At 33.8% G+C, this 25,448-nt stretch overlaps 1 protein-coding gene across 1 annotated transcript in view; it reads right to left on the bottom strand.

Annotated features, from left to right (window-relative positions):
- CNBD1 (cyclic nucleotide binding domain containing 1) overlaps positions 1 to 25,448 on the bottom strand; it is a 341,528-nt gene that overhangs the window by 93,789 nt on the left and 222,291 nt on the right. Inside the window, exons 5-6 of the mRNA XM_035012259.1 lie at positions 20,369 to 20,514; positions 4,567 to 4,757 (exon numbers count right to left, since the gene is read on the bottom strand). Of these exons, the coding sequence (XP_034868150.1) occupies positions 4,567 to 4,757; positions 20,369 to 20,514 (337 nt within the window). The remainder of the gene's footprint in view (positions 1 to 4,566; positions 4,758 to 20,368; positions 20,515 to 25,448) is intronic.

Raw genomic sequence — 25,448 nt, 5'->3', positions numbered from 1 at the left:
ACCAAATGGACCTAACAGACATATATGGAACTTTCCACCCAAGAGCAGTATAGTCTTCTCAAACACACAAGGAATATTCTTCAGGATAGATCACATGTTAGGTCACAAAAACATCTTATAAAATTTAAGATCAAAATCATCCCAAGTATATTTTTCAACAACAGTGAAATGCAACTAGAAATCAATAACTATAAGGAAAAGTGAAAATTCACAAATATGTAGAAACTAAAGAACATATTTCACCAACCATTGGGTCAAAGAAGAAATCAAAAGGCAATTAAAAAAAAAAATCTCAAGACAAAAAAAAAAAAAGCATCACATACCAAATTATGGGATGTAGCAAAAACAGTCTTAAAAGGAATATTTGTAGGGCGCCTGGGTGGCTCAGTTGGTTAAGCGACTGCTTTCGGCTCGGGTCATGATCCTGGAGTCCCTGGATCGAGTCCCGCATCGGGCTCCCTGCTCTGCAGGGAGTCTGCTTCTCCCTCTGACCCTCCCCCCTCTCATGTGCTCTCTCTCTCTCATTCTCTCTGTCTCAAATAAATAAATAAATAAAATCTTTAAAAAAAAAAAAGGAATATTTGTAGTGATAAATGCTTATATTAAAAAAGATTTCAAATTAACTTATACCTTAAGGAACTAGAAAAAGAAGAACAAACTGTGCCCAAAGTTAGCAGAAGGAAGAAAATAATGAAGATTAGAGCAGGAATAAACCAAATAGAGGATAGAAAAACAATTTAAAAATCAATAAAATGAAGGTTTTTTTTTAAAAAGATAAAATTGATAAATTTTGATAAATCCATCACATTCATTGGGGAAACCATAGTCTTTTCAACAAGTAGGGCTGGGAAAACTGAATAAACACATGCAAAAAAATGAAATTGGACCCTTATCTTATATCATTCACAAAAATTAACTTGAAATAAATTAAAGACTTAAAGATCTGATACCTTAAAACTCCTAGAAGAAAACATAGGGAAGAAGCTTCTTGACACTGATCTTGACAATCATTTTCTTGGATACAAGAAACCAAAGGTGAATGCAACAAAAGTGAAAATCAACAAGTGGGACTATATCAAAACTGAAAAGCTTCTGAACAGCAAAAGAAACAATCAACAAAATGAAAGACAAGATGTACAATGAGAGAAAATATTTGTAAACCATATATTAGATAAAGGGTTAATATCCAAAATATATAAGGGACTCCTACAACTCAATAACAACAACAACAACAATAAAACACAATCTTATTTAAAAATGGGTTAAAGAAGAAGAACAAAATAGATGTTTTTCCAAAGACAACTGAATGACCAATAAGTACATAAAAGAAGCTCAACATACCTAATCACCAGGGAAATGCAAATCAAAACCACAATGGGAAATCACTTCACACATTCTAACAGAATGGCTATCCTCAAGAAGACAAGAGATAACACATGTTAGTGAGGATATGGAGAAAAATAAATCCTTTTACAAAGTTGGTGGTAATATAAATTGGTTCAGTCAATATGGAAAGCAGTGTGGAATTTCATCAAAACAGTTAAAAATAGAACTACCATATAATTCAGTAATTCTACTTCTTGGTATATACCCAAAAGAAATGAAAACAAGATATTGAAGAGATATCTGCACTCCCATGTTTATTATAGCATTATTCACAATACCCAAAATATGGAAACAACCTTTATCTGCCAATGGATGAATAGAAAAGAAGATATGTTATATATACAATAGAATATTTATTCAGCCATAAGAAAGAAGAAAATACTGTCATCTGTGACATGGATGGACCCTGAGGACACAATGCTAAGTGAGATAAGTCAAAGACAAAAACTGTATGATATCATTATTATGTGAGTTTAAAAAACCAAACTCAAAGAACAAAGACATTACACTTCTTGATTTCAAATTATATTATAAAGCTATTATAATCAAAACAGTATGCTACTAGCATAAATGCAGACATGTAGACCAGTGGAACCGAATAGAGAGCCCAGAAATAAATCCATACAGTTATGGTTGCTGATCTTCCACAAGAGCACCAAGAAACATACTGAGTAAAGGATAGTCTCACCAATAAATGATGTTAGGAAAACTAGATATCCATATGCAGAGCAATAAACGTGGACTCTTATCTCACATCATATACAAAAACTATCTCAAAATGGTTTAAAGATTTAAAGATAAGACCTGAAACCATAAAACTCTTAGAAGAAAACAGAAATTTTCTTGACATTGTTCTAGGCAATGATTTTTTGGATATGACACCAAAAGCACAGGGAACAAAAGCAAAAATAGACAAGTGAGACTGCATCAAACTAAAAAGCTTCTGCAGAGCAAAAGAAACAATTGATGTAGTAAAAGGCAACTTACAGAATAGGAGAAAGTATTCACAAACCATTTATCTGGATGAGGTTAATATATATCCAAAATATATAAGAAACACAACTCAATAGGAAAGAAAAAAGAACTCAATTAAAAAATGAGAAAAGAACCTAAATAATCATCTCTCTCTCTCAAAAGAGGACATATAAATGACCAAGATATATGATAACGTGCTCAACATCACTAATTACGGGAAAGTGCAAATCAAAACCACAATGAGTTATCACTTTACACCTCTTAGAATGGTTACCATCAAAAAGACAAAAGGTAAGTATTGACAAAGATGTGGAGGAAAGAGAACACTTGAACACTGTTTATACAAGTGTAAATTAGTACAACCATTATTGAACACAGTATAGAGTTTCCCCAAAAAACTTAAAAATAGAACTACCATACAATCCAGCAATCTCACTTCTATGTAGACAACTAAAGAAATGAAACTATCTCCAAGAAATATCTGCATTCCCATGTTCATTGCAGCATTAGTCACAATAGCCAAGACACGGAAATAATTTAATGGTCTAGCTATGGATGAATGGATAAAGAAAATGTCAATTGCTACAACATGGATGAACCTGAAGGACAGTATGTTAAGTGAAATAAGCCAGACATAGAAAGACAAATTTTGTAGGATCTCACTTATATGTGTAATCTAAAATAGTCAAACTCATAGGAGCAAAGAGTAAAATGTTAGTTACCAGGGGCTGGGGGTAGAGGAAATGAAGAGCTATTGCTCAAAGTTTCAGTTATGCAAGATCAGTAAATCCTATAGATCTAATGTACAGCATGGTGACTAAAGTCAACAATACTGTACTGTATACTTGAAATTTGCTAAGAGAGTAGGTATTAAGTGGTCTCACCACAAAAAGATTGTAACTGTGCAATGATGAATATGGTAATTAGCTTGATTGTGGTGATAATTTCACTTTATTTACATTTGCTATATACTCCTTAAATATATACAATTTTTATTTTTCAATTACACCTCAACAAAACTGGAGAAAAAAATACTACATCCCAGGCAGAATGGCAGATAAGTGATACCTTCATAGACCTACTGCAGAATTCAGAGGTGGTAGTCCCATCACGTTCCCATTTTAAATCATGAGTTTTGCCCTCATCAAACGAACAAACAAATAGATCCTGAAAGATTGGAGTTGACTACTACAACGTGGACCAAGAAGTAGTTCTAATTATACCTACTGTGCCAAGTGTGGTGTTTTTTTCTAAAGCATATTGAAATGCCAACAGGTACACTGTATGTGACCATTGAGTGGCAAATATATTCTTTTTCATCTCTATCAAGAAAGATCAGAAACATTACCCATTCATGTGTGATCAACAATATACTTTTATATTCATGTCTCATTTTTTATCTTTGTCTTTCTTTCTTAGTTTTATCCATCCTCATTCTTTTTGAACTTGAGAATGTGGTAGGTTTTTCTGACTTCAATCCATAGTGACAAATAATTTGGCTTTAATTGGTTTCATTGGCTCTTTCTACTCTGAACATCTTGACCACCCTAAATCTAAAACTGGCTTTCTTTTAGCCACAATTCTAGTCAAACAGCATTTGATCCCCATGTAGAGTATCCAGAGATCCAGAAAGATATTGAACTTTAATTTTTTGACCAGCTGATAGTGTCAAAATAATAAATACAAGCCAAGGATTTTCTTCAGGTAAAACCTTCCAACTGTAATGGAATCAACCCTTTGATCACCTTAGCATTGCTCTTGAGATAAACAGGATAAGCATGAATTCTTTGTTTTTTTATTTTTTAAAAAATTTTATTTTATTTAAGCATACATTCTTAACTTGTTAAAAGACCTTTCATGATCTGTCCTCTCTCTCCCTCTCCTCAAATCATCTGTTCCCTCTCCCTTATCTCAAACTACCCTTCTTCCTCATTCAGTGATCCAACCACATCGGCTTTGTCCTAGTTATCAAATATACTACATAATCCCTGCCAGTGGGTGGTATGTTGTTGAAGGCATCCCTCATTAAAATTCTTAAACGAATTTGAAGTTCAATATTAATAGTATAATTTTCATTTTTAAAAGATACATTATCTTTAACACATAACTCACTGAAGATATTTGGATTTAAATATCTGGAAGAGATCAAATTTTATAATAATGATACTTTGTTGCTTATGGAAAAAGCAAAGATTCATTTCTTACTGTTGTGTCACATGAAGGTGTGTGCATCTCAGCAAGTATAAAGTTTTTGAAGTCTTCACTGACAAATTCCTGGAAACTCTGAGGTATGAAAGAGGCTGTTGACTCATTTTCTTCAGTCAGATTTCTATGTACCTTTGTTTGAGGTCGAGCTGAGCCTTTCAGTATTATATAAAATCCATCATTTCCAACCACTGAAACAAAACAAAACCAAAAAAGCTATACTGTTGACTTTATTTCCCAGGCTCTTTGATATAGACATGACCACAACATATGTTACACTTGCTTTGCTTTTAGTAGATTTCTTTTAGTTTATGCAATGAGAACTCTAATGAAGCACTTAGGCATTCACAAATAATTTACTCAAATAAAAAGAATAGCAAAAACATGTCTCCACATTCGGAGAATTCTTTTCTGACAATTTTATTAATCAATCCTTATGGAACTGATAGATTCTAGAAAAAGAACCATGGTAATATATTACAATTAATAGATTTAAGATATTTTAAGAAAAATAGGATCAGAAAACTCCTTGAACTTTTTAAAATGTTACCTCCCCCTCAAAAATGCAATTTTGCTTATTTTATATAAGTAACTATATATATTATTAATTTTTATTTGTCTTTCCTCTGGATATGATGGTGATTGCTCATAGAAGCTGGTTTGGAAAGAGAGATCATTATTAGGAAGAAGAGTTTTTTCAGTATTTCTCCTACTCCACATTGTAACTCTCCACAGTAGAAGAATTCAATAAATCAAGTTGGTTAAGAATAAGTTTCATAATATTTATCTAACCAACCTCCATGACATGAAAAGGCAAAAAACAACAACAAAAACTATATATATTCATAAGGACTTGAAATTTCCTAGTGCAGGACGGACCTCATGTCTTAAAATATCTTTTAACCACACTTGAATTAGCTGAACAAAAGGCATTCAAAAGGAATTGAGAATACTAATAAGGGAAAGTTTACTCATTTTGGCACTGAGTTTTCAAAAGTTTAAAGTCCAAATACGAAGTTTGATTAAAGCAAACATGTTTGCGAATTCCTAGCTAAGAGTCTCCCGCTCTCTGGTTCAGCTAAAATCAACCATTTTAAAAGGACTTAAATGTTTCAAAGAGCTATAATTGGATGAATAAAGTCATATTGTCACTTGGATAATTCTTACTTGGCCTATAAAATTGAGTTTAAGTGTTATCTATTGACCAGGGAAGCCTTTGCTGACCTCTGCCTTCTCCCATCCATCCTAATTAATGCCCCTCCTCTGTGATCTTTTTTCGCAGAATTTCTGTCATGACTGCATTTTCGGTGTCTGCCAACAGATTCTAACCTCTTGGAGAAGGATCTCTAACTGCTCTCAGTCCCTCCAGCCCAGAGCATATTGCCTGGATTACCTTAGGCATTTAGCAAATACTCGAATGAATGAAAATTGAATTAATGATCCTTATTGTATTTCTCTCCCAAGAATCTTATAAAACATTTGGGAAACAACTCATTTTTTTCCTTAGAATTCTGCCTATTGAGAAATAAGATAAAATTCCTGGATGGCCTATTTTCTTCTCTGTCCATTAGGTGGGAACTTAGGTAAATACCAGAAAGTTACGTGACTTTTAAGCCAGGTGGTTTAATTCATGGAATCCTCCTTATAAGGTCTAAATGGTCCCAGAGATAACATAACAAAAGCAATGAATAACCTTTTCACAACTTTTATTATATTAAGGTATCTTTGGAGATATGATTTTGCCTTTGAAGCAATTTTTCTTCCCATAAGGTACCAGGAGAAGTTATTTGAAGCCTATGTCTCATAATATTTTTTTGAATATAGCTATAATCTGTGGAAGATAATCTACAAGTAACAGTGGATATTTATTTTAAGTTTTTAAAAAACTCAAATAAATAAATCTAGAGCTAAGTGGAAGGGTTGAAAAGAAATTTATTTCATTTTATTTGGGGCACTAACCTTCCGTTGGAATAGTATTAATACTGACACTTCCTGTCAAATATTTGTAGAGATTTCATAAAGGGAGAATTTATAATTTCACATATTGTTGGTGATGGTTTTTAACAACCTTAAAACTTATTATTTGATATTTTTACTTAGTTCTTCTTACAAAAAAAAAAAACACTAAGAAAATTCCATATCTCAAATTGTTTGTTCATATCCATAACATGCGTATTAAGACCAAGGCCGGGGCGCCTGGGTGACTCAGTCCGTTAAGCATCTGCCTTCAGCTCACGTCATGATCCCAGGGTCCTGAGCAGGCAGAGGGAGAAGCAGCCTCCCCACTGAGCAAGGAACCTGATGTGGGACTGGATCCCAGGACTCTGGGATCATGACCTAGCCAAAGGCAGATGTTTAATGGATTGAGCCACCCCGGCATACCCACCATATTGTTTTAAAAGTTAGTGAAGAAATAGAATGAGGGAAAATTGGGTAAGAAAAACAAGATGGAGGCAGAAATATATTAAATTACAAAACAAAATCTGTAAAATGCTATATATTTGTGAGGAGATAGTACTGGGCCAATGGACAATTTTTACTCCATTTTCTTTACTTAAAAAACATTAATATAATCAGTTACTTAATTTAGCAACTACAAGAGATTTTAAAAAATTACTTGACTGGAAGTCTCAATACCACTGAATATATTTTTCCCAGGAGTTCTCAAAAAAGGAAAACAATGTATTGTAAACACAACTAATTTTTTCACAAAACACATTATTTAAAATATTTTGTACCAGGTTATAACAAGAGTATTTCTAAGGATTTAAAAATCATTTCTACATGGGAAGATCAAAAGGATGGCATCTGGGTACATAACCATGGGATTCACTGATACAATCCAAAGGTAAGAGTTACTTTACCTGAAAGAATGAATGAATGACATCTAATTTCATGAGTATCATTCAACAAAAATTACTGTGTTCTTAGACAAATTTTGAACCAGTACTGTGTATTCAGGAATGCACTGGTTGGAAATTACTTGTACTACTGATTAATGCATACATTCATTCATCAAATATTTATTGAGTGCCTATTTTGCCCAAGCACTGCAAGTTAGGCCATATTTCAGATTAAGAACCTAAGTGCATTAGAGTCAGCTCGGTTTTTGGGTGAGGTGAGGAGAGAAAAGACAGCTTGGAAAGCTGAAGAACCTGAGACCAAATCATGCCTTAAGAAAGTGTTCCGGTATCTACGCCTAGAGGTATGCAGGTGGTAAATTAAGAAATTTTTTACCTCTAAAAATAAATGGAAGCACCTACAACACAGAAAGAATGTGTTCTTCCTGACCTCAAATTACATAAAATTGAACATTTTAAAGTAGTTATCAAAAGCTTTATGGTCTATTAAAACAAAGAAAAAAAAGTCTCAGTAAAGGTTTTAAAAAACATCTTCTCTTAAGAAATATAACTTCCAGGTAGATTTTCCAATATTTTATGGTTTTAAAATATATCCCTGGATAGCAAGGTGAAGTTTTGTTCATGGTTGTTAATAAAAGTTAATTAATCTTGGGCGCCTGGGTGGCTCAGTTGGTTAAGCGACTGCCTTCGGCTCAGGTCATGATCCCGGAATCCCTGGATCGAGTCCCGCATCGGGCTCCCTGCTCGGCAGGGAGTCTGCTTCTCCCTCTGGCCCTCCCCCCTCTCATGTGCTCTCTCTCATTCTCTCTCTCACAAATAAATAAATAAAATCTTTTTAAAAAAAGTTAATTAATCTTGAAAGAAATCTATATAATTCATAATTTGAGCTTTAGCATTTTTGGCTTGTCCAAAGCAATTCTTTCTAATAATAATTAAATATCATGAAGAGTTGTCTATTAATGTCACTATTTCTATTGTCTCCAATGAATAATTTATTATATATTACTTCATTCATTAACATTTAAAAACTCTTTGGCTATGCATTAAATACAATTGATTAAAAATTTCTACTTTAAAATATATCAACAATTTTTATGAAACATCATTTACCCCAAATTATATTCTAGCTTAAATCTTGATTAAAGTACTTAATGACTCAAAATATTTTTTTTCTGAAATTTTCACTGTGATTCCTAATGTTAAGCTAAACCACATTCTAATCCTAAATGTATAAATTTTAGTAAATTTTTAAATTTCATGGGAAAAATTATGGATATAAACCAAAGGATGATTTGACCCATTTCCTCTACAAAATACAAAGTTTGGGGCCAATATACCACTTAAGTAACTTTTATTATTTTACATGTTCTTTCTAACTTCTGGCTTATGAAAACTAAATACGATTATTGTCCCTATAATCACATTTTTCAATGTTCTAAAATAAACATTTCTGTATTATTTTCCTTTACTACTAAAAAACCACCTTAACCATCTTATTAGTGTTACTTTTACAAAATGTCACAGTGTATTCTATGGACATTTAAAAGACAAAAATTTACATTAAGCATTAAATCCAGGCCAGTGCCATGAAAAGGACATGTCACATCAAGAAACATTCTGGTGGTAGATAACAGCATCACCATGCAGAACTGTTTTCACACTAGAAAAGATCATAAAAGGAAGACTGCTTTCTATGATGCATCATGTGAGCAGACATTCTAGATTATCCATAAAAGAAGTGTATCAGTTAATGTTACATACTGCCTTTGTGAAGGCATATTGATGATATGCATCAAAAAACAGTTTCTTGATATTGCAGAACTGCAGTTCTATTACTTAAGGAATTTTATTTTAATTTATTTTACTTTTATTTTATTTTACTTTATTTTATTTTTGCTTGAAGAGCCCGCAAAGGGTAAGAGAAAACAAAAGGTGGCTTCAGGTTCAAAAGCCCTGGTTCAACCCTTCACTAGAGTTAAACTAGTAAAGCTGAATTTCAGTCTTCAAAGACAAGAAAGTGATAGTCCTACAAAGCTACAAAGCTAAGATATATCTCTCAAATAATTAATGGTTGTAGAAGGAATTTACACATCATGAAACATTGTTACTTTAATATAAGGTATTTTTTAAAAGCTAATAAGAAAGAAGTTTCTTTCTCCTATGGCAGTATTTCCCCAGGTATGCTGCACAGAGCTGCTTCCTGAGGTGGGGAAAGAAAACACAGGGATAACTTGTTTCAGAAGTCATTTAGTGTCTATGTAGTGTCCTACAGGAAATATTCAATGCATGCTGACATTTTGAAGTCTTTGAATTTTCACACGTCTTTTTCCTCAGAAAACTCATTTCTGTTTGTTTGTTCTTTATATTTTTAATGTTAAACATTTATTAAGATTTATTGACTTCAAATTTCAGGGATCTCCAGATGCTGGCACGAATTAAGGTATTAGTGGTGTCCAGGGGTTTCTAATTGTTTAAAAAAAAAAAGTACTTTAAAAAATAGCTTATAGCTTATAGCCACAGAAAGAATGAAGTACATGCTACAATGTGGATGAACCACAAGAACATGTGATATGAAAGAAGCCAGACACAAGGGGTCACATATTGTATGGTTCTACTCATATGAATTTTCTGAAATAGGTAAATCGATAGAGACAGAAAACAGCCTAGCGTGGAGCCTGATGCAGGGCTCAGTCTTATGACCCTGAGATCATGACCTGAGCTGAAACCAAGAGTCCTATGCTTAACGGACTGAGCCACCCAGGCGCCCTTACCTCAAGTTTTAAAATTTTATTGAGATAAAATTCAGATTCCATGAAACTCACTCTTTTTAAAATATACAGTCCATTAGGTTTTTTTTAGTATATTCAAAGAGATGTACAGTCAACTTCATGATCTAATGTTAGAATATTTTCATTATCCCCAAAGGGAACTCATACTCATCAGCAGTCATGCCTCACGCCCCATTTGCCCAAGTTCCTGGCAACCACTAATTGTTGTCTCAAATGAATTTGCCTGTTGAAGAGATTTCATATCAATGAAATTATAAATATGCAATTTTTTGTAACTAGCTTCTTTCATTTAGCATAATGTTTTCAAGATTCATCCAGATCGTAGCGTGTACTTTATTCCCTAGTATTGCCAAGTAATATTCCATTATGAGGATATAGCACATTTTTAAAAAATTCATTATATTTTGATGGAAATTTGGGCTGTTTCCATTTTGGGGCTATTTTGAATAAATCTACTATGGACATTTGTGTACAATTTTTGAATGAATGTATGTTTTCATTTGTTGGTATATCTGAGTAGAATTGCTCGGTCAAATGATAACTTTGTGTTTCACATTTGAGGAGCTGCCAAAATATTTTCCAAAGTGGCTTCACTATTTCACTATCCCATCATAAATGTCTGAGAGTTTCAACTTGCCTATATCTTTAAAAATGCTTATGATTGTCTATTTTTCATATTTAAATCATCCCACTGGGTAGGAAGTGGTATATAATTGTGGTTTTGATTTACAATCCTCTAATGACTAATGATACTGGGCATTTTAATATGCTTATTGGCCATTTATATATCATCTTTTGAAATGTACCTGTTCAGATAGTTTGCTCATTTTTCAATTTGGTTAATTGTCATTTTATTATTGAGCTGTAAGAGTTCTTCATAATCTGGATATGGGTCTCTTATCAGATATATGATTTGCAAAAACTTTCTCCCATTCCAAGGGTTACATTTTCATCTTTCTTGATTGTGCTCATTGATTGTGCTCATTTTTCCCTTCCTTCTCCTAATGTCCTCCATGCTATTCTTTATGTTCCACAAATAAGTGAAACCACATGATAATTGACTTTCTCTGCTTGACTTATTTCACTTAGCATAATCTCCTCCAGTCCCATCCATGTTGATGTAAAAGTTGGGTATTCATCCTTTCTGATGGCTGAGTAATATTCCATCGTATATATGGACCACATCTTTATCCATTCATCTGTTGAAGGGCGTCTCGGCTCTTTCCACAGTTTGGCTACTGTGGATCTTGCTGCTATGAACATTGGGGTGCATATGGCCCTTCTTTTCACTACATCTGTGTCTTTGGGGTAAATACCCAGGAGTGCAATTGCTGGATCATAGGGTAGCTCTATTTTTACATTTCTGAGGAACCTCCACACTGTTTTCCAAAGTGGCTGTGCCAACTTGCATTCCCACCAACAGTGTAACAGGGTTCCCCTTTCTCCACAACCTCTCCAACATTTGTTGTTTCTTTCCCTGTCCATTTTTGCCATTCTACATGGTGTAAGGTGGTATCTCAATGTGGTTTTGATTTGAATTTCCCTGGTGGCTAATGATGATGAACATTTTTTCATGTGTCTGTTAGCCATTTGTATGTCTTCTTCAGAGAAGTGTCTTTTCATATCTTCTGCCCACTTTTTGACTTGATTATTTGTTTTTTGGGTATTAAGTTGGAGAAGTTCTTTATAGATCTTGGATACCAGCCCTTTATCTGTAGTGTCATTTGCAAATATCTTCTCCCATTCTGTGGGTTGCCTCTTTGTTTTGTTGACTGTTTCCTTTGCTGTGCAGAAGCTTTTTATCTTGATGAAGCCCAAAAGTTCATTTTTGCTTTTGTTTCACTTGCCTTTGGAGATGTACCTTGAAAGAAGTTGCTGTGGCCGATGTCGAAGAGGTTACTGCCTATGTTCTTCCTCTAGGATTTTGATGGACCTTTTAAGAAGGAAGCAAACCTATTCTGCCAGCTCCAGTGGCTGTTAGTCTGCTAGTTTTAACAGTTACCATAACTGCAAGGCTGCTGCTTTTCAGGTTACTGCAAAGCTGTTATAGTGAGATGGGAAGAGCGTAGTCAATATGTTGTAAAACTCACTCTTCCTACCAAGATTCCACCATTTTTCTGGAATAAACACACCTGGATTGTTGTAGGTCTTTTCCAGAGTTCTGAAAAAGTTGATATTGACAGTTTTTGCTAGTCTATTGATTCCATTTATGGATTTTTGGAGGTCCTTAGCCTGCCATTCCAAAAGTGCTTCTCTGGTTTATTTATTTTTGCAGCTGTCTGTTTTAACATCCATTATCTGCAGCGGAACTCCATGAACACTCTTTAGGAAATGTCATCCTAAAACACTGAAGAAAAGTTACTTTCAAAAGTCTTATTGCTTTTCAAATATTAAACTAACAGTGTCATTTTTTTAGTTCTTATCTTGCATGTTGACATAGCGAGGCATCTTTTGCATGTGTTATCTGAGCACTCTATCTGCATTACCTTGTCCAGCTTACTTAATATCTGTCTCTCAAGTTCCTCTTTTGTAAAATGAGGATTATAGCCACACATATCATAGAATTTTGAAAGTATTATGCAAGGTAGTACTTATAAATTATTAGAGTAGTGCCAGATCAATAAATATTATATAAAATATATAATTATTCTATGAAAAATGCTGTTGGTGTACTGATAGGGATTGCATTAAATTTGTAGATTGCTTTGGGTAGAATAGACAATATTTGTTCTTCCAATCCATGAGCATGGAATGTCTTTCCATTTTTTTAATGTCCTCTTCAATTTCTTTCATCAGTATTTTATGGTTTTCAGAGAACAAGTATTTCACCTTTTGGTTAAGTTTACTTGTAGATGTTTTATTGTTTCTGGTGCGATTGTAAATCGAATTGTATTCTTAACTTCTCTTCCTGCTGCTTCATTATCAGTGTATAGGAATGCAATAGATTTCTGTACATTGATTTTGTATCCTGCAACTTTACCGAAATCATTTATCAGTTCTAGCAGTTTTTTGGTGGAGTCTTTAGCGTTTCCTACTTATAGCATCATGTGACCTGCAAATAGTGAGAGTTTTACTTCTTCCTTACCAATTTGGATGGCTTTTATTTCTTGTTGTTGTCTAATTTCTGTGGCTAGGACTTCCAACAATATGTTGAATGAAAGTGGTGGGAGTAGGTATCCTTGTCTTGTTCCAGACCTTAGGGGAAAAGCTCTCAGTTTTGCACCATTGATTATGATGTTGGAGGTGGGTTTTTCATATAAGTCCTTTATTATGTTGAGGTATGTTCCCTCTAGACCTACTTTGCAGAGAGTTTTTATCATAAATGGGTATTGTACTTTGTCATATGTTTTTTCTGCATCTATTGAAATGGTCAGGTGGCTTTTTTTATCCTTTCTGTTATTGATGCGATGTATCACATTAATTATTTTGTGAATATTGAACCACGCTTGCATCCCAGGAATAAATCCCCCTTAATCGTGGTGAATGATTTTTTAATGTATTAAGTTCAGTTTGCAAATATTTTGTTGAGGATTTTTGCCTCTATATTCATCAGAGATATTGGTCTGTAGTTCTTTTTTTTTTTTTTGTGGTGTCTTTATTTGGTTTTGTTATCACAGTGATATTGGCCTCATAAAATGAATTTGGAAGTTATCCTTCCTCTTTAATTTTTGGGAATAGTTTGAGAAGAATAGGTATTAACTCTTCTTTAAATGATTGGGAGAATTCACCTGGGGAGCCATCTGGTCCTGGAATTTTGTTTTGGGGGAGTTTTTGATCACTGATTCAAGTTCATTGCTGGTAATAGATCTGTTCAAATTTTCAATTTCTTTTTAGCTTCAATTTTGGTAGATTATGTTTCTAGGAATTTATCCATTTCTTCTAGGTTGTCCAATTTGTTGGCATGTAGGTTTTCATAATATTCTGTTATGGTTGTTTGTATTTCTGTGGTGCTGACTGTTTTTTCTCCTCTTTCATTAGTAATTTTGTTTATTTGGGTCTTCTCTCTGTCACTTTCTCTCTTTTGGTTAGTCTGGCTAGAGGTTTATCAATTTCTCCAAAGAAGACGTACAGAACAGCAACAGACACATGAAAAGATGCTCAACATCACTCATCATCAGGGAAATGCAAATCAAAAATAATGAGGTATCACCTCATACCTGTTGGAATGGATAAAATAAAAAAGCACCAGAAACAACAGTGTTGGTAAGGATGTGGAGAAAAAGGAACCCTCTTGCAGTGTTGGTGGGAATGCAAACTGGTGCAGCCACTGTGCAAAACAGTATGGATGTTCCTCAAAAAATTAAATTAGAACTACTCTATGATCCAATAATTGCACTACTGGGTATTTACCCCAAAATTACAAAAACACTAAAGAGAGGCAAACCAAGAAACAGACTCTTAACTATAGAGAACAAACTGATGGTTACTAGAGGGCAGGTAGGTGGGAGGACAGGTTAAATGGTGATGGGGATTAAGGAATGCACTTGTTGTGATGATGTTTGGGATGTTTGGGATTGTTGAATTACAACTATGGAATTGTCGAATATAACACTGTATTTTAACTAACTGGAATTAAAATAAAAACAAAAACAAAAAATAAAACAATGAAAAAATAAAATACATAATTATTATTATCATTTAAAAAATTTCTAGCCCTTCTCTATTCCTGTGCTTTCTTTTTTCATAGAACATATTTCCTGAAATTATATTATGTTTTAATTTGATATTTGTTTATTTCCTGTTTTCTCACACTAGAAAATCAGTTCCAGTGATAGTCACTAGCAAACACTCAATGCATGGTTGTTAATTAAATGAATTTATGTTTATATTATTGCAGGAAATGGAAACCAGTTCTGTGTAATTTTCCTTCCTAAGCATTTACACAATACCACATTGCCTTTTTTGCACATATAACCAAAGTACATAAAAAGCTTTATTTAAAAATAACTCCTCATAATTGGAAAAAGCTGTCAACTCTTCTGAGATATGGCAATCCAAGAATTAGTCTAGAGAGGCTAAACTATATTAATTATATTCTGATTATTTTCTCATTAAAATCAGGGAGGTTTTTAAAAAAATATTAATTTCTAGATACTAAGTAGTACAATTATATAAAGCAACCTGAAAAGTAGTTGTTTTTGTTTTTGTTTTAAGATTTATTTATTTATGTTAAAAGAGAGAGCACACACACGAGCAAGGGGAGGGGCAGAGAGAGCGGGAAAGAGTCTTGTGCAGACTGCGCTGAGTGCAGATCCCAATGAGATCCATCTCATGACCCTGAGATCACGACCTAAGCTGAAACCAAGAGTTGGCCAGCTTGACCCACGGCACCACCAGGCACCCCAGTAGTTTTTTATTAATTGAAAATATTCCAATAACAGAAATGGAGAAAGTTATGAATATGGGGCTTCTATACTTACTAATACTCCTGTATCAAATGCTCAGAGCAGGTATTTGTTGTGCTTGGGTAGCACGTGTTCTGATTAGGTGTTGAATATTTCTAACATCATTTCTGGTAATAAGTTTCACTATTTAGAAAGTAAGATTCCATGGCAACATTAAAGAAATAAATATCATGGCAAGGGTTTCTGGTATTGCCATGTGATTCAAGTTTTTGTTTTTGTTTGCATTAATTTTCTCAAAGCCTTACAACCATCTCTTGGATAGGAAAAGAAAGAAATGGAACTGGGTCCTCACAATGCAGATAAAGACTGAAAAAGGTTTCTGGCCAGATTTCATGGACAAATCTTCATGAATCATAGGGAACACCACCTTAGTTGCAGTGAAAGTATATCCATACTTTAGGATCAATGCATGTTCTTCAAGGCATGTTTGCTTTTAAGAGAACCTTAATCTTTATGATAGGCTTAAATATTTGCCTATTTTTATTACAAGAGCATATTATTGCAATTATGGTTAATTTACTTATGGAAAAGATGCCCACTAAATTTTTTATGAGACTTGGCTACTGTGTTTTTATGATACATGAAATTTAAACCATAACAGAAAAGAAAGTCTATATAGGCTGAAGAAATGTTAAAATTTAGTAACATAAAAATATTTTTCAGCATTAAAAATAAATACAAGAGTTTATTTAAATGAGGAACTATGGTGTTTTTGAGATACAACCTCATAAAAGGTGGGAGTAAAATGAAATAAAATGAAAGAAATAACCCCATAAAGAAAGGGGAACCCTCCTACACTGTTGGTGGGAATGCAAGCTGGTGCAGCCACTCTGGAAAACAGTATGGAGGTTCCTCAAAAAGTTGAAAATAGAGCTACCCTACGACCCAGCAATTGCACTACTGGGTATTTACCCCAAAGATACAAATGTAGTGATCCGAAGGGGTACGTGAACCCCAATGTTTATAACAGCAATGTCCACAATAGCCAAGCTATGGAAAAAGCCAAGATGTCCATCAACAGATGAATGGATAAAAAAGATGTGGTATATATATACAATGGAATATTATGCAGCCATCAAAAAAATGAAATCTTGCCATTTGCAACGATGTGGATAGAACTAGAGGGTATTATGCTAAGTGAAATAAGTCAATCAGAGAAAGACAAGTATCATATGATCTCACTGATATGAGGAATTCTTAATCTCAGGAAACAAACTGAGGGTTGCTGGAGTGGTGGGGGGTGGGAGGGATGGGGTGGCTAGGTGATGGACACTGGGGAGGGTATGTGCTACAGTGAGCACTGTGAATTGCATAAGACTATTGAATCACAGACCTTTACTTTTGAAACAAATAATACATTATATGTTTAAAAAAGAAGAAGAAGAAGAAGATAGTAGGAAGGGAAAAATGAAGGGGGGGAATCGGAGGGGGAGACGAACCATGAGAGACTATGGACTCTGAGAAACAAACTGAGGGTTCTAGAGGGGAGGGGGGTGGCGGGATGGGTTAGCCTGGTGATGGGTATTTTTTTTTTTAGCCCTGTGATGGGTATTAAAGAGGGCATGTATTGAATGGAGCACTGGGTGTTATACGCAAACAATGAATCGTGGAACACTACATCAAAAACTAATGATGTAATGTATGGTGACTAACATAATAAAATTAAATTTAAAAAAAAAGAAACAACCCCATAAGGCTTAATGGACTTCAAAAAGAAAACAGTAAAGATGATAAAGATATAAGAGAAAAAAATCCCTTATAGTAATTATTTCATGGAAATCTATCAAAGTTAATATAAAGGTAGACAGTAATAAAATTTTGATCTGGGATCTAATTCCATGTTAGCCACTAAATTGAATTCTGAAGTAAGTTAATTCTCTTAGCTTTCATGAGCTTTAGGTTGCCAATCATAAAAATGCCTGCTGCTCAGGCCCTATTATAAGAGATCCAATGGAAAACTCTTGAAACTACTTGAATTAAGTAACACGTATCTTGGGCTATATATCTATAGAGCATACAGAGAGTGATTATTATATACAATATATAGCTCATATAGTATTTTATTACAGCAATATAGGTAATATTTAGACATAGTAATATGTCTAATATATGGTAATATAAGTAATCTTATTATAGTAATTACGTTGTAGTGCCATTTTCACTTAAACTAGAGATACATATATGTGTGAGCCAGTATTTAAAATCATAATACTGTTATCCTGTTAATACTTTATTGTTTAAGAAAGCTGAGTGAGATGCTGAGTGAGTAATGTGGTGTTTAGGAAGCTGCCTTAAATAACAAAGCTCCAAAGAACCTGCCAGAAGAGACCAGAAGGTGCAAAGAGCTATGTGGAATTGTAGGAGAGAAACCAGAGTCTTAGCCACAGATTGAAATCAGCAGCCTGGTGATGAGGGGCTACTAGGGGGAATACTTTAAATAATAGCAGAGGGGGTGAAGGACACACATGAGTAAAGAAAAGAGAGAAACACTTGGTTGTACCTGTTTTTTAAGTTGGATGAATGAAGAGATTTACAAAGGTCAGATATTTAATGAGTTGACTGCTTTGATAGTGAAACAGATCTGGACTGTCTGAATCAGATGTCTTAAAAACTCAAGAGAAGGATTCTGACACAGGTATATGCAAAGACAGAGACTTCTACATTTTTTAATAAAGTGTTTGAAAATATGCTCTATTGAAATATGAATTAAAAAACCTTATTTAATATGAAAGATCAAATTAAAGTTGATATGCATTTGTCAAGGAATGAAAGTTCACATTTTAATAGTTAATCATCCAAGTTACAAGATACCATCAGAATACAGTTTTTGCTTTGAATTATAATTTTAAAACTTTTTTGAAAAAAACAAATATGTAGTTACAAAACTCTAACCCATGAATATACCTTTATTGTGAAAAATTCAACACAAATATATGTAGAAGAAAGAGCTAATTCTTCACTGTCCCTCAATTCTCCCCTCCACCAAGGTAACAGTTTTTAAAATACATATTTTTTACTGTTTTGCTGGATCTACTTCTTGTACTTTTTACTATGAATTTTTATATATGTATATATGCAGATATATATGTAAATATAATTTCAGGCTTTCATAAATATGTGAAAATATAACCGTATTATTTATATAACTCCACAATTGCTATATTTTTATCTACTGTCTTTAATAATTTTAATAAGTTTCCATGTAAATATACAGAGAGATCTACCTCATTCTTTTTTTTTTTAAGATTTTATTTATTTACCTGAGAGAGAGAATGAGAGACAGAGAGCACAAGATGGAAGAGGGTCCGAGGGAGAAGCAGACCCCCCGCCGAGCAGGGAGCCCGATGCGGGACTCGATCCCGGGACTCCAGGATCATGACCTGAGCCGAAGGCAGTCGCCCAACCAACTGAGCCACCCAGGCGCCCCCTCATTCTTTTTAACAACTGCCTAGAATTCCATTGAATACATGTATCATAATGCAGTCTGTCTTTTATTCCATGGAAGAGATGTATCACATTTCAATCTATCTTCTATTGAAGGTCATCTAGGTTGTTTCCATATTTTTACCATAATAAATATAATTTCAGGGATTTATGATAAAAACAAATTAATTTTTAAACTTACTATCCTCAAGTTAATGCAAAGCAATGTTGAATGTTCCTTCTTGCCTTTCAAAATCATTTTATCCTTTGCAAAACTCCTATGATTTAATTTTCACTGCTTGATGTCAGATTAAATGAAACTAATTATAAGAAATGACCACTGGGGGAAAAGTCTTGAAATATGTCAATAGATATATGACATATTTCAATAGACACACGTTCTTTGAAATTACAGTTAGATTTTTAAGACATGATCCTGATAAACCACTTTATAAAAACAGTAGCATAATGGACAGAGAATGAGTTAAAATGTGTTTGAAATTCAATTCTATTCAGAAATATTCTGCATGATATTTTATGCCTTAGGGTTCTCAACTGTGGAGAATAATAATAATATCTACTTTTATTTGTGTCTGTGATGAATAAATAAGGGATATCCCCTGAAATAAAGAATATATTAAATAGACTTAATTCTGCTTTTCTAATAGGTATTTGACAAATGCAAAAAATGGTGTTGAATTCTGTTGGGTTAGGTGTATGTGTGTGACTCTGTGTGTGGATATTTGTATACCCCTCAAAAATTACAATATAAAATACTTCTATTAATGTATCCAATGTATCCTTGGTGAAGGGACTACAAATTTAAAATTGGGAAACTAAAATCTGTCTGGAGAGGTTTTGTACCCAATATCCGGGTCAGTATCTGGATAAGTCAAATAACTGCTATGACCATTTGCTGTCATAACTATGAAATCCAATGCTGGATTGTCATTAAATACGTATATCAATGAGTGGTTTTCAAAGTATAATCCCCATACTAGCAGTGTCATCTGGAAAATTGTTGGAAATGCAATTAAGTCCCATCCCACACCTACCAAATCAGAAACTTTAGAACTGAACACAGCAGTTTGAGTCCTCTGGGTGATTCTGATGCATGCTCAAGGTGGAGAAAACACTAGTGTTATCTTTAAAACATCCATACTAAAATGTGGAATGTTACTCATTTCAGTGCTTATAACTACAAACAAAATACACCCAAACAGCACATTTTTAATGTATCAAGTGAAAATATCAATATTATAGAGAACTCAAAATAGTGACATACATTTTATGTTGCCAAATTCCCTCCAGGTTAGTCTGTTACCTGTGCTGCCTTTTACCCAGGTTTCGGAAATGACACTCTTGCTAAGAGTTTTTAGATGCTCCTCAGGTAGCTGACAGGTCAAATCTGGAATTGTTTTCAGCATTTTCCACACAGTTCTGTGTTCATGCAATGTCCTATAAATGGGCCTTAAAACAACATCAAAAAGATTGCAAATTGAGAGAACACAGCTTAACTACAAAGAAACCAAAAATCTTGATTTTTGAGCTTTCAAATTTGCATTTCTTTTTTATTTAAGGTTTGCTTAAGGATACCTATGATGATATTCAATTTTTGTCTTGGTAATCAACTTTAGAATTTATTCTCCTTTCAGCACTAAGATGCACATCCATGAAACTTTAAACTTCAGGAAATTACATAGTGCCGTTACCTTCTTTTTATAGAAAACTCTGTGCTTCAATTGTAAGAATGTATCTTTTATTATTGTCATTAAAATTATAAAGACCTCTTTCATATAGTAAAAAGATTGATTTTTTTTATCCAGTGTATACTTTTAATCTTTTCCAAGTACTATTTTTTTCTAAGATTTTTATTTGTTTATTTGACAGAGAGAGAGACAGCGAGAGAGGGAACATAAGCAGGGGGAGTGGGAGTGGGAGAAACAGGCTTCCTGCTGAGCAGGGAGCCCAATGCGGGGCTCAATTCCAGGACCCTGGGACCATGACCTGAGCCGAAGGCAGACGCTTAATGACTGAGCCACCCAGGCACCCCAATCCTTTCCAAGTACTATTAAAGTTAGATCAAATGAAGCTACAACTTAACACTGATAAATATTTTAACTGAAAAAATGCACATGTAATTTTAAATAAAACAATCATCATATGATGGATGATATTTATTTGCTTTAATCATTAAATTCACTATTTAATATATATAATACCATAATAAAGATACAAAATTCATGTTGATCCTAAGTTCTTAAGAGACTAACTTATCATACCACTGCTAAATGCTCAGTATTTTTTAAGCAACTTTTAAAAATCTATTGTGAGAAATCAGTTTAGCAGCAGAAAGGGAATTTGGGATACACATAAATGCAGGTTTGCCAGAAATAGTTCCAGTTTAGATGTAATGTCCAGTTGAGCCACCTGGTATGCATGTGATTGTGTGTGCATGTTTACTAGATGACAATATATATTGTGTTTTGTGTCGTGGGTTTTAGCAAAAAAGAAGTTGGAAAAATACTAATGTCGTAGTCTTAAGAAATAGTCTTGAGAGAACTGGCTTCCTAGTTAACATCTTTTAAAAGTGTGTACTTTTAGATGCAGTAATAAAGATGAGTGTTATTAAATAGCATGATATCATAACCAAAACCTAAAATATGTATCATTGATTTAGCAATGAAACAGGAGGTGGTAAAAAAAATAATATCACAGACCAAAAAAAATGGCAAAACATTTGATCTATTAGTTGCCTGCAATAATTTGGAAGGCATACCAAGTACCTAGGAAACCCATAGTTTCACAGAAAGCAGTTGGAAAGAGCCAGAAAGTTACTGTGTTTTGTTTGCTTAATGTTACTTCTTTGTTGCAATGTATTATCAGGTGCCTAAAATTGGACAGTTTTCAAGTATAAACAGGAAGCAATAGAGAAAATCTAGAAATGCAGGGCATAAATGGAAAAGCCAAGTGCTTCTTGATTCTATGCAACAACAAAAATAATGAAAGAAATTTGACTATCAAAGGTCTATTACATTTTCTCAAATCAAGGCACTTAACCCTGTGCCAAAGGCCTAATTAGAAGCTTTATCTTCTCAACCAAGCCTATTGTTACAGAAGAATTTAAGGTAGCCTACATTAAGAGAGAGGCAGGCACAGGGAGAAGAAATAAACAAGGATTTAAAAACAATGTCTAGAACAGAAACTTGGATTTGGTTACTGGTATGCAGAAGATATTGGAGACAGATCATAAATGCTGACAAATGATCAGCACAGTCCACAGTTTTGAAATTCCCATGAAACTTTTCATTTGATTTTAACATACACCCCTGTGTTTACCAACCTCAAAATGATAAATCAAGACATTCATGTCTGAAAACTTGGCCTTCATTTCCTCTCTTTAAACATGGCCTTCCTTCACTTCTCTCTCAATTTCTATCTTCATCATTTGTCAGGAATTTTTTTTATGTTACATTAATCACCATACATTGCATCATTAGTTTTTGATGTAGTGTTCCATGATTCATTGTTTGTGTATAACACCCAGTGCTCCATTCAGTACGTGCCCTCTTTAATACCCATCTCCTGGTATTCCTGGGTTAGCCAGGAATGTTTTTTACATACATCATACCCACTCTTTCCTTACCTACTCTATATACAAAAGCTATTAGGAAAGAAATTAGATTAACAAAAAGAAAAAAAAATCATACATTGAGAGATGTTAGGAAAACTATAATGCCCAAACTATTATTTGTAAAAAGGATTTTTTTTTTATTAATAGTGTCATTAGTATCATTAGGAGTTATCAGACCACATACAATGGTGTGAAAGAAAATATTATTCTCTTGAATTTTCATTTAGCCACCTCTATGTCTATTTCTAAATCCATTAAACTTGGGTAGGATGTTTGCCAATAAAACAAGAGTAAATCTGAGCAGTCAAGTGAAAATAAGGGGATAAAACAAGGGGAGTATGTTGTAAGAAGTAATATTTAAATTGAGGATCAGAGTAGTTAATTTCCTCAAAGACACATAGCTAATAATAATAAAAAAGAAACAGAAATACTAAAAATTGCTGAGCGATGAGCAAATCATGCTGCTAACACACACCACACACGAACACACAGGTGCAGAAACACAAAAAACCCTAAATTTAAACAGAATAATTCCAGACACTCAAAATTTCTAAATCCACTATTTCTAAATCCACTAATCACAAAAAGCAAAATGTTAGTATATTCTAAGTATTTAGAAACATATTATTTGGAAACAAAATAATTTCAAGATTTTCCTTTCTACTTCTTTTTTTCCTGGTGATTACATCAAACCTAAGAGCTCACAGAGTCACGACAAGTTATGGAGCTGGCTTCTGATGACAAGTATCTGTGCGCACTGGCATCTGATGAGTGGAAACTATCATGCACAACCATTGGCATCCATGTTGGCATCCACTGAATTCCTAAATGTTTCCAGTTGTAGGTATACCTCATTTAGATTTTTGTTAAGCTCTTGTAAACCTGTCGACTTTTTCACTCTTGGCTAATTCTTCACATTTCTTGTGGTAAGGGGAGAGTTTGATTGCTTCAGTGAATATCTCTGAGGCAATGGGACACGGGTTAGGGCTCTCTTAAGGCCTTTACATCCTAATACTAGTTCACTCACATTTACTCAGATGTGCAAATGAAATGGAGCTTCTGCATTTTTCTACAACTGTAGTCTAACAGTCCCCCATCTACTAGATTAGAGTTAAAACAAAAAATCCTTGCATTTTCCTCTTAACAATATTACATGTCTTCTTATACAGGCTCCATTTAACTTAAATGTTGAGGATACATGGAGTTTAGCTTCCTATACTGGCTGATTTATATGGTTTTTCTTCAAGGACTTAAAGACTGTTTAGTAAAAATATTTAGTCTTCCAGAGTTACTCTAGTCACAGTTCTTTTTCCCAAGAGGTGATGCAAGTATATCCGGGGATTGACTGTGTCCTTCTGGCATTGGCTAGAGGAACAGTTGGTCTGCATGTGCTGAAAATTTTGCAGAAGAAATATAATCAGCTTATATTACAGAACACATAAACACAGCCATTAAACTTGGGTAGGATGTTTGCCAATAAAACAAGAGTAAATCCGAGCAGTCAAGTGAAAATAAGGGGACAAAACAAGGGGAATATATTGTAAGAAGTAATATTTAAATTGAGGATGAGAGTAGTTAATTTCCTCAAAGACACATAGCTAATAATAATAAAAAAGAAACAGAAATACTAAAAATTGCTGAGCGATGAGCAAATCATGCTGCTAACACACACCACACATGAACACACAGGTGCAGAAACACAAAAAACCCTAAATTTAAACAGAATAATTCCAGACACTCAAAATAAGTTAATGAGTTCTGTAATAGAAAAAAATAACTAAAAAAAAAACACACAATTTTCTCATTTAAAACAGAGTCAAATATTACATGTGGAAAGGTACACATGATAGCTTTAGGTAATATATTAAAAGTTGAAAATAAGTAGTCAATAATAGAGAAATAGTTTTCGACTGCATGTTTTCAAGAAGATATCATCTAGGTTATTACAGAATAAGCGATATAATGCAGAATCCTATGTAGAAAGATAAACCTGCAGTATTGGTGACATGTTATTAAGGCATACATTGCATGATTGCAAATATATCAGAAATACTCTAGGGGCAAGATTATAACTGAATCTTAATGATCTGATTTTATAATTGAAAAATATCATAATTAAAATATTCACTGCAGACATTCCGTTTTATGAGCTAGAACTTAATGATTCAGAAATTACTATCGTAAGATTGTTTCCTTTACATAACTTGATTTTAAAGTGTCAACTTATCTCGTCAGTTATTGCCATCACCTGGTTTCCTCTTCCTTTAAAACACAAGATAACTGTACGCTAGGCCATACCTGAAATAATAATTATCAAGTATATATTATTTCATCCATTAAACTATCATTCTAAATTGTTGCATATAGTTCGGAAAAAGAACTGCATGGTCTATTAATTATTTATTTATTTTCACTTAATTTAAAATACTTAAGCTGTTTAACTTAAAGAATTATCTGACTATCTAGGTATTAGAAATTCTGTTAAGACAGCTTCCTATTCAGGGTGCCTGGGTGGCTCAGTCAGTCTCTTGATTTTGGCTCAGGTCATGATCTCAGGGTCATGAGATGGAGCCCAGCGTCAGGCTCCACACTGGGCATGGAGCCTGCTTAAAATTCTCTCTCTTCCTCTCCCTCTGCTTCCACAAGCCCCAGCCCCCGACCCTGTCTTCACTGCCCAGCTCACACGTGCTCTCTCCCCCTAAAAAGAAGAAAGAAAGAAAGAAAGAAAGAAAGAAAGAAAGAAAGAAAGAAAGAAAGAAAGAAAGAAAGA

The sequence above is a fragment of the Mirounga leonina genome, unplaced genomic scaffold (genome assembly GCF_011800145.1).
Source record: "Mirounga leonina isolate KUSES-001 unplaced genomic scaffold, KU_Mleo_1.0 Mir_165, whole genome shotgun sequence".
NCBI lineage: Eukaryota > Metazoa > Chordata > Mammalia > Carnivora > Phocidae > Mirounga > Mirounga leonina.
This window is presented reverse-complemented; position numbering and strand designations above follow the sequence as displayed.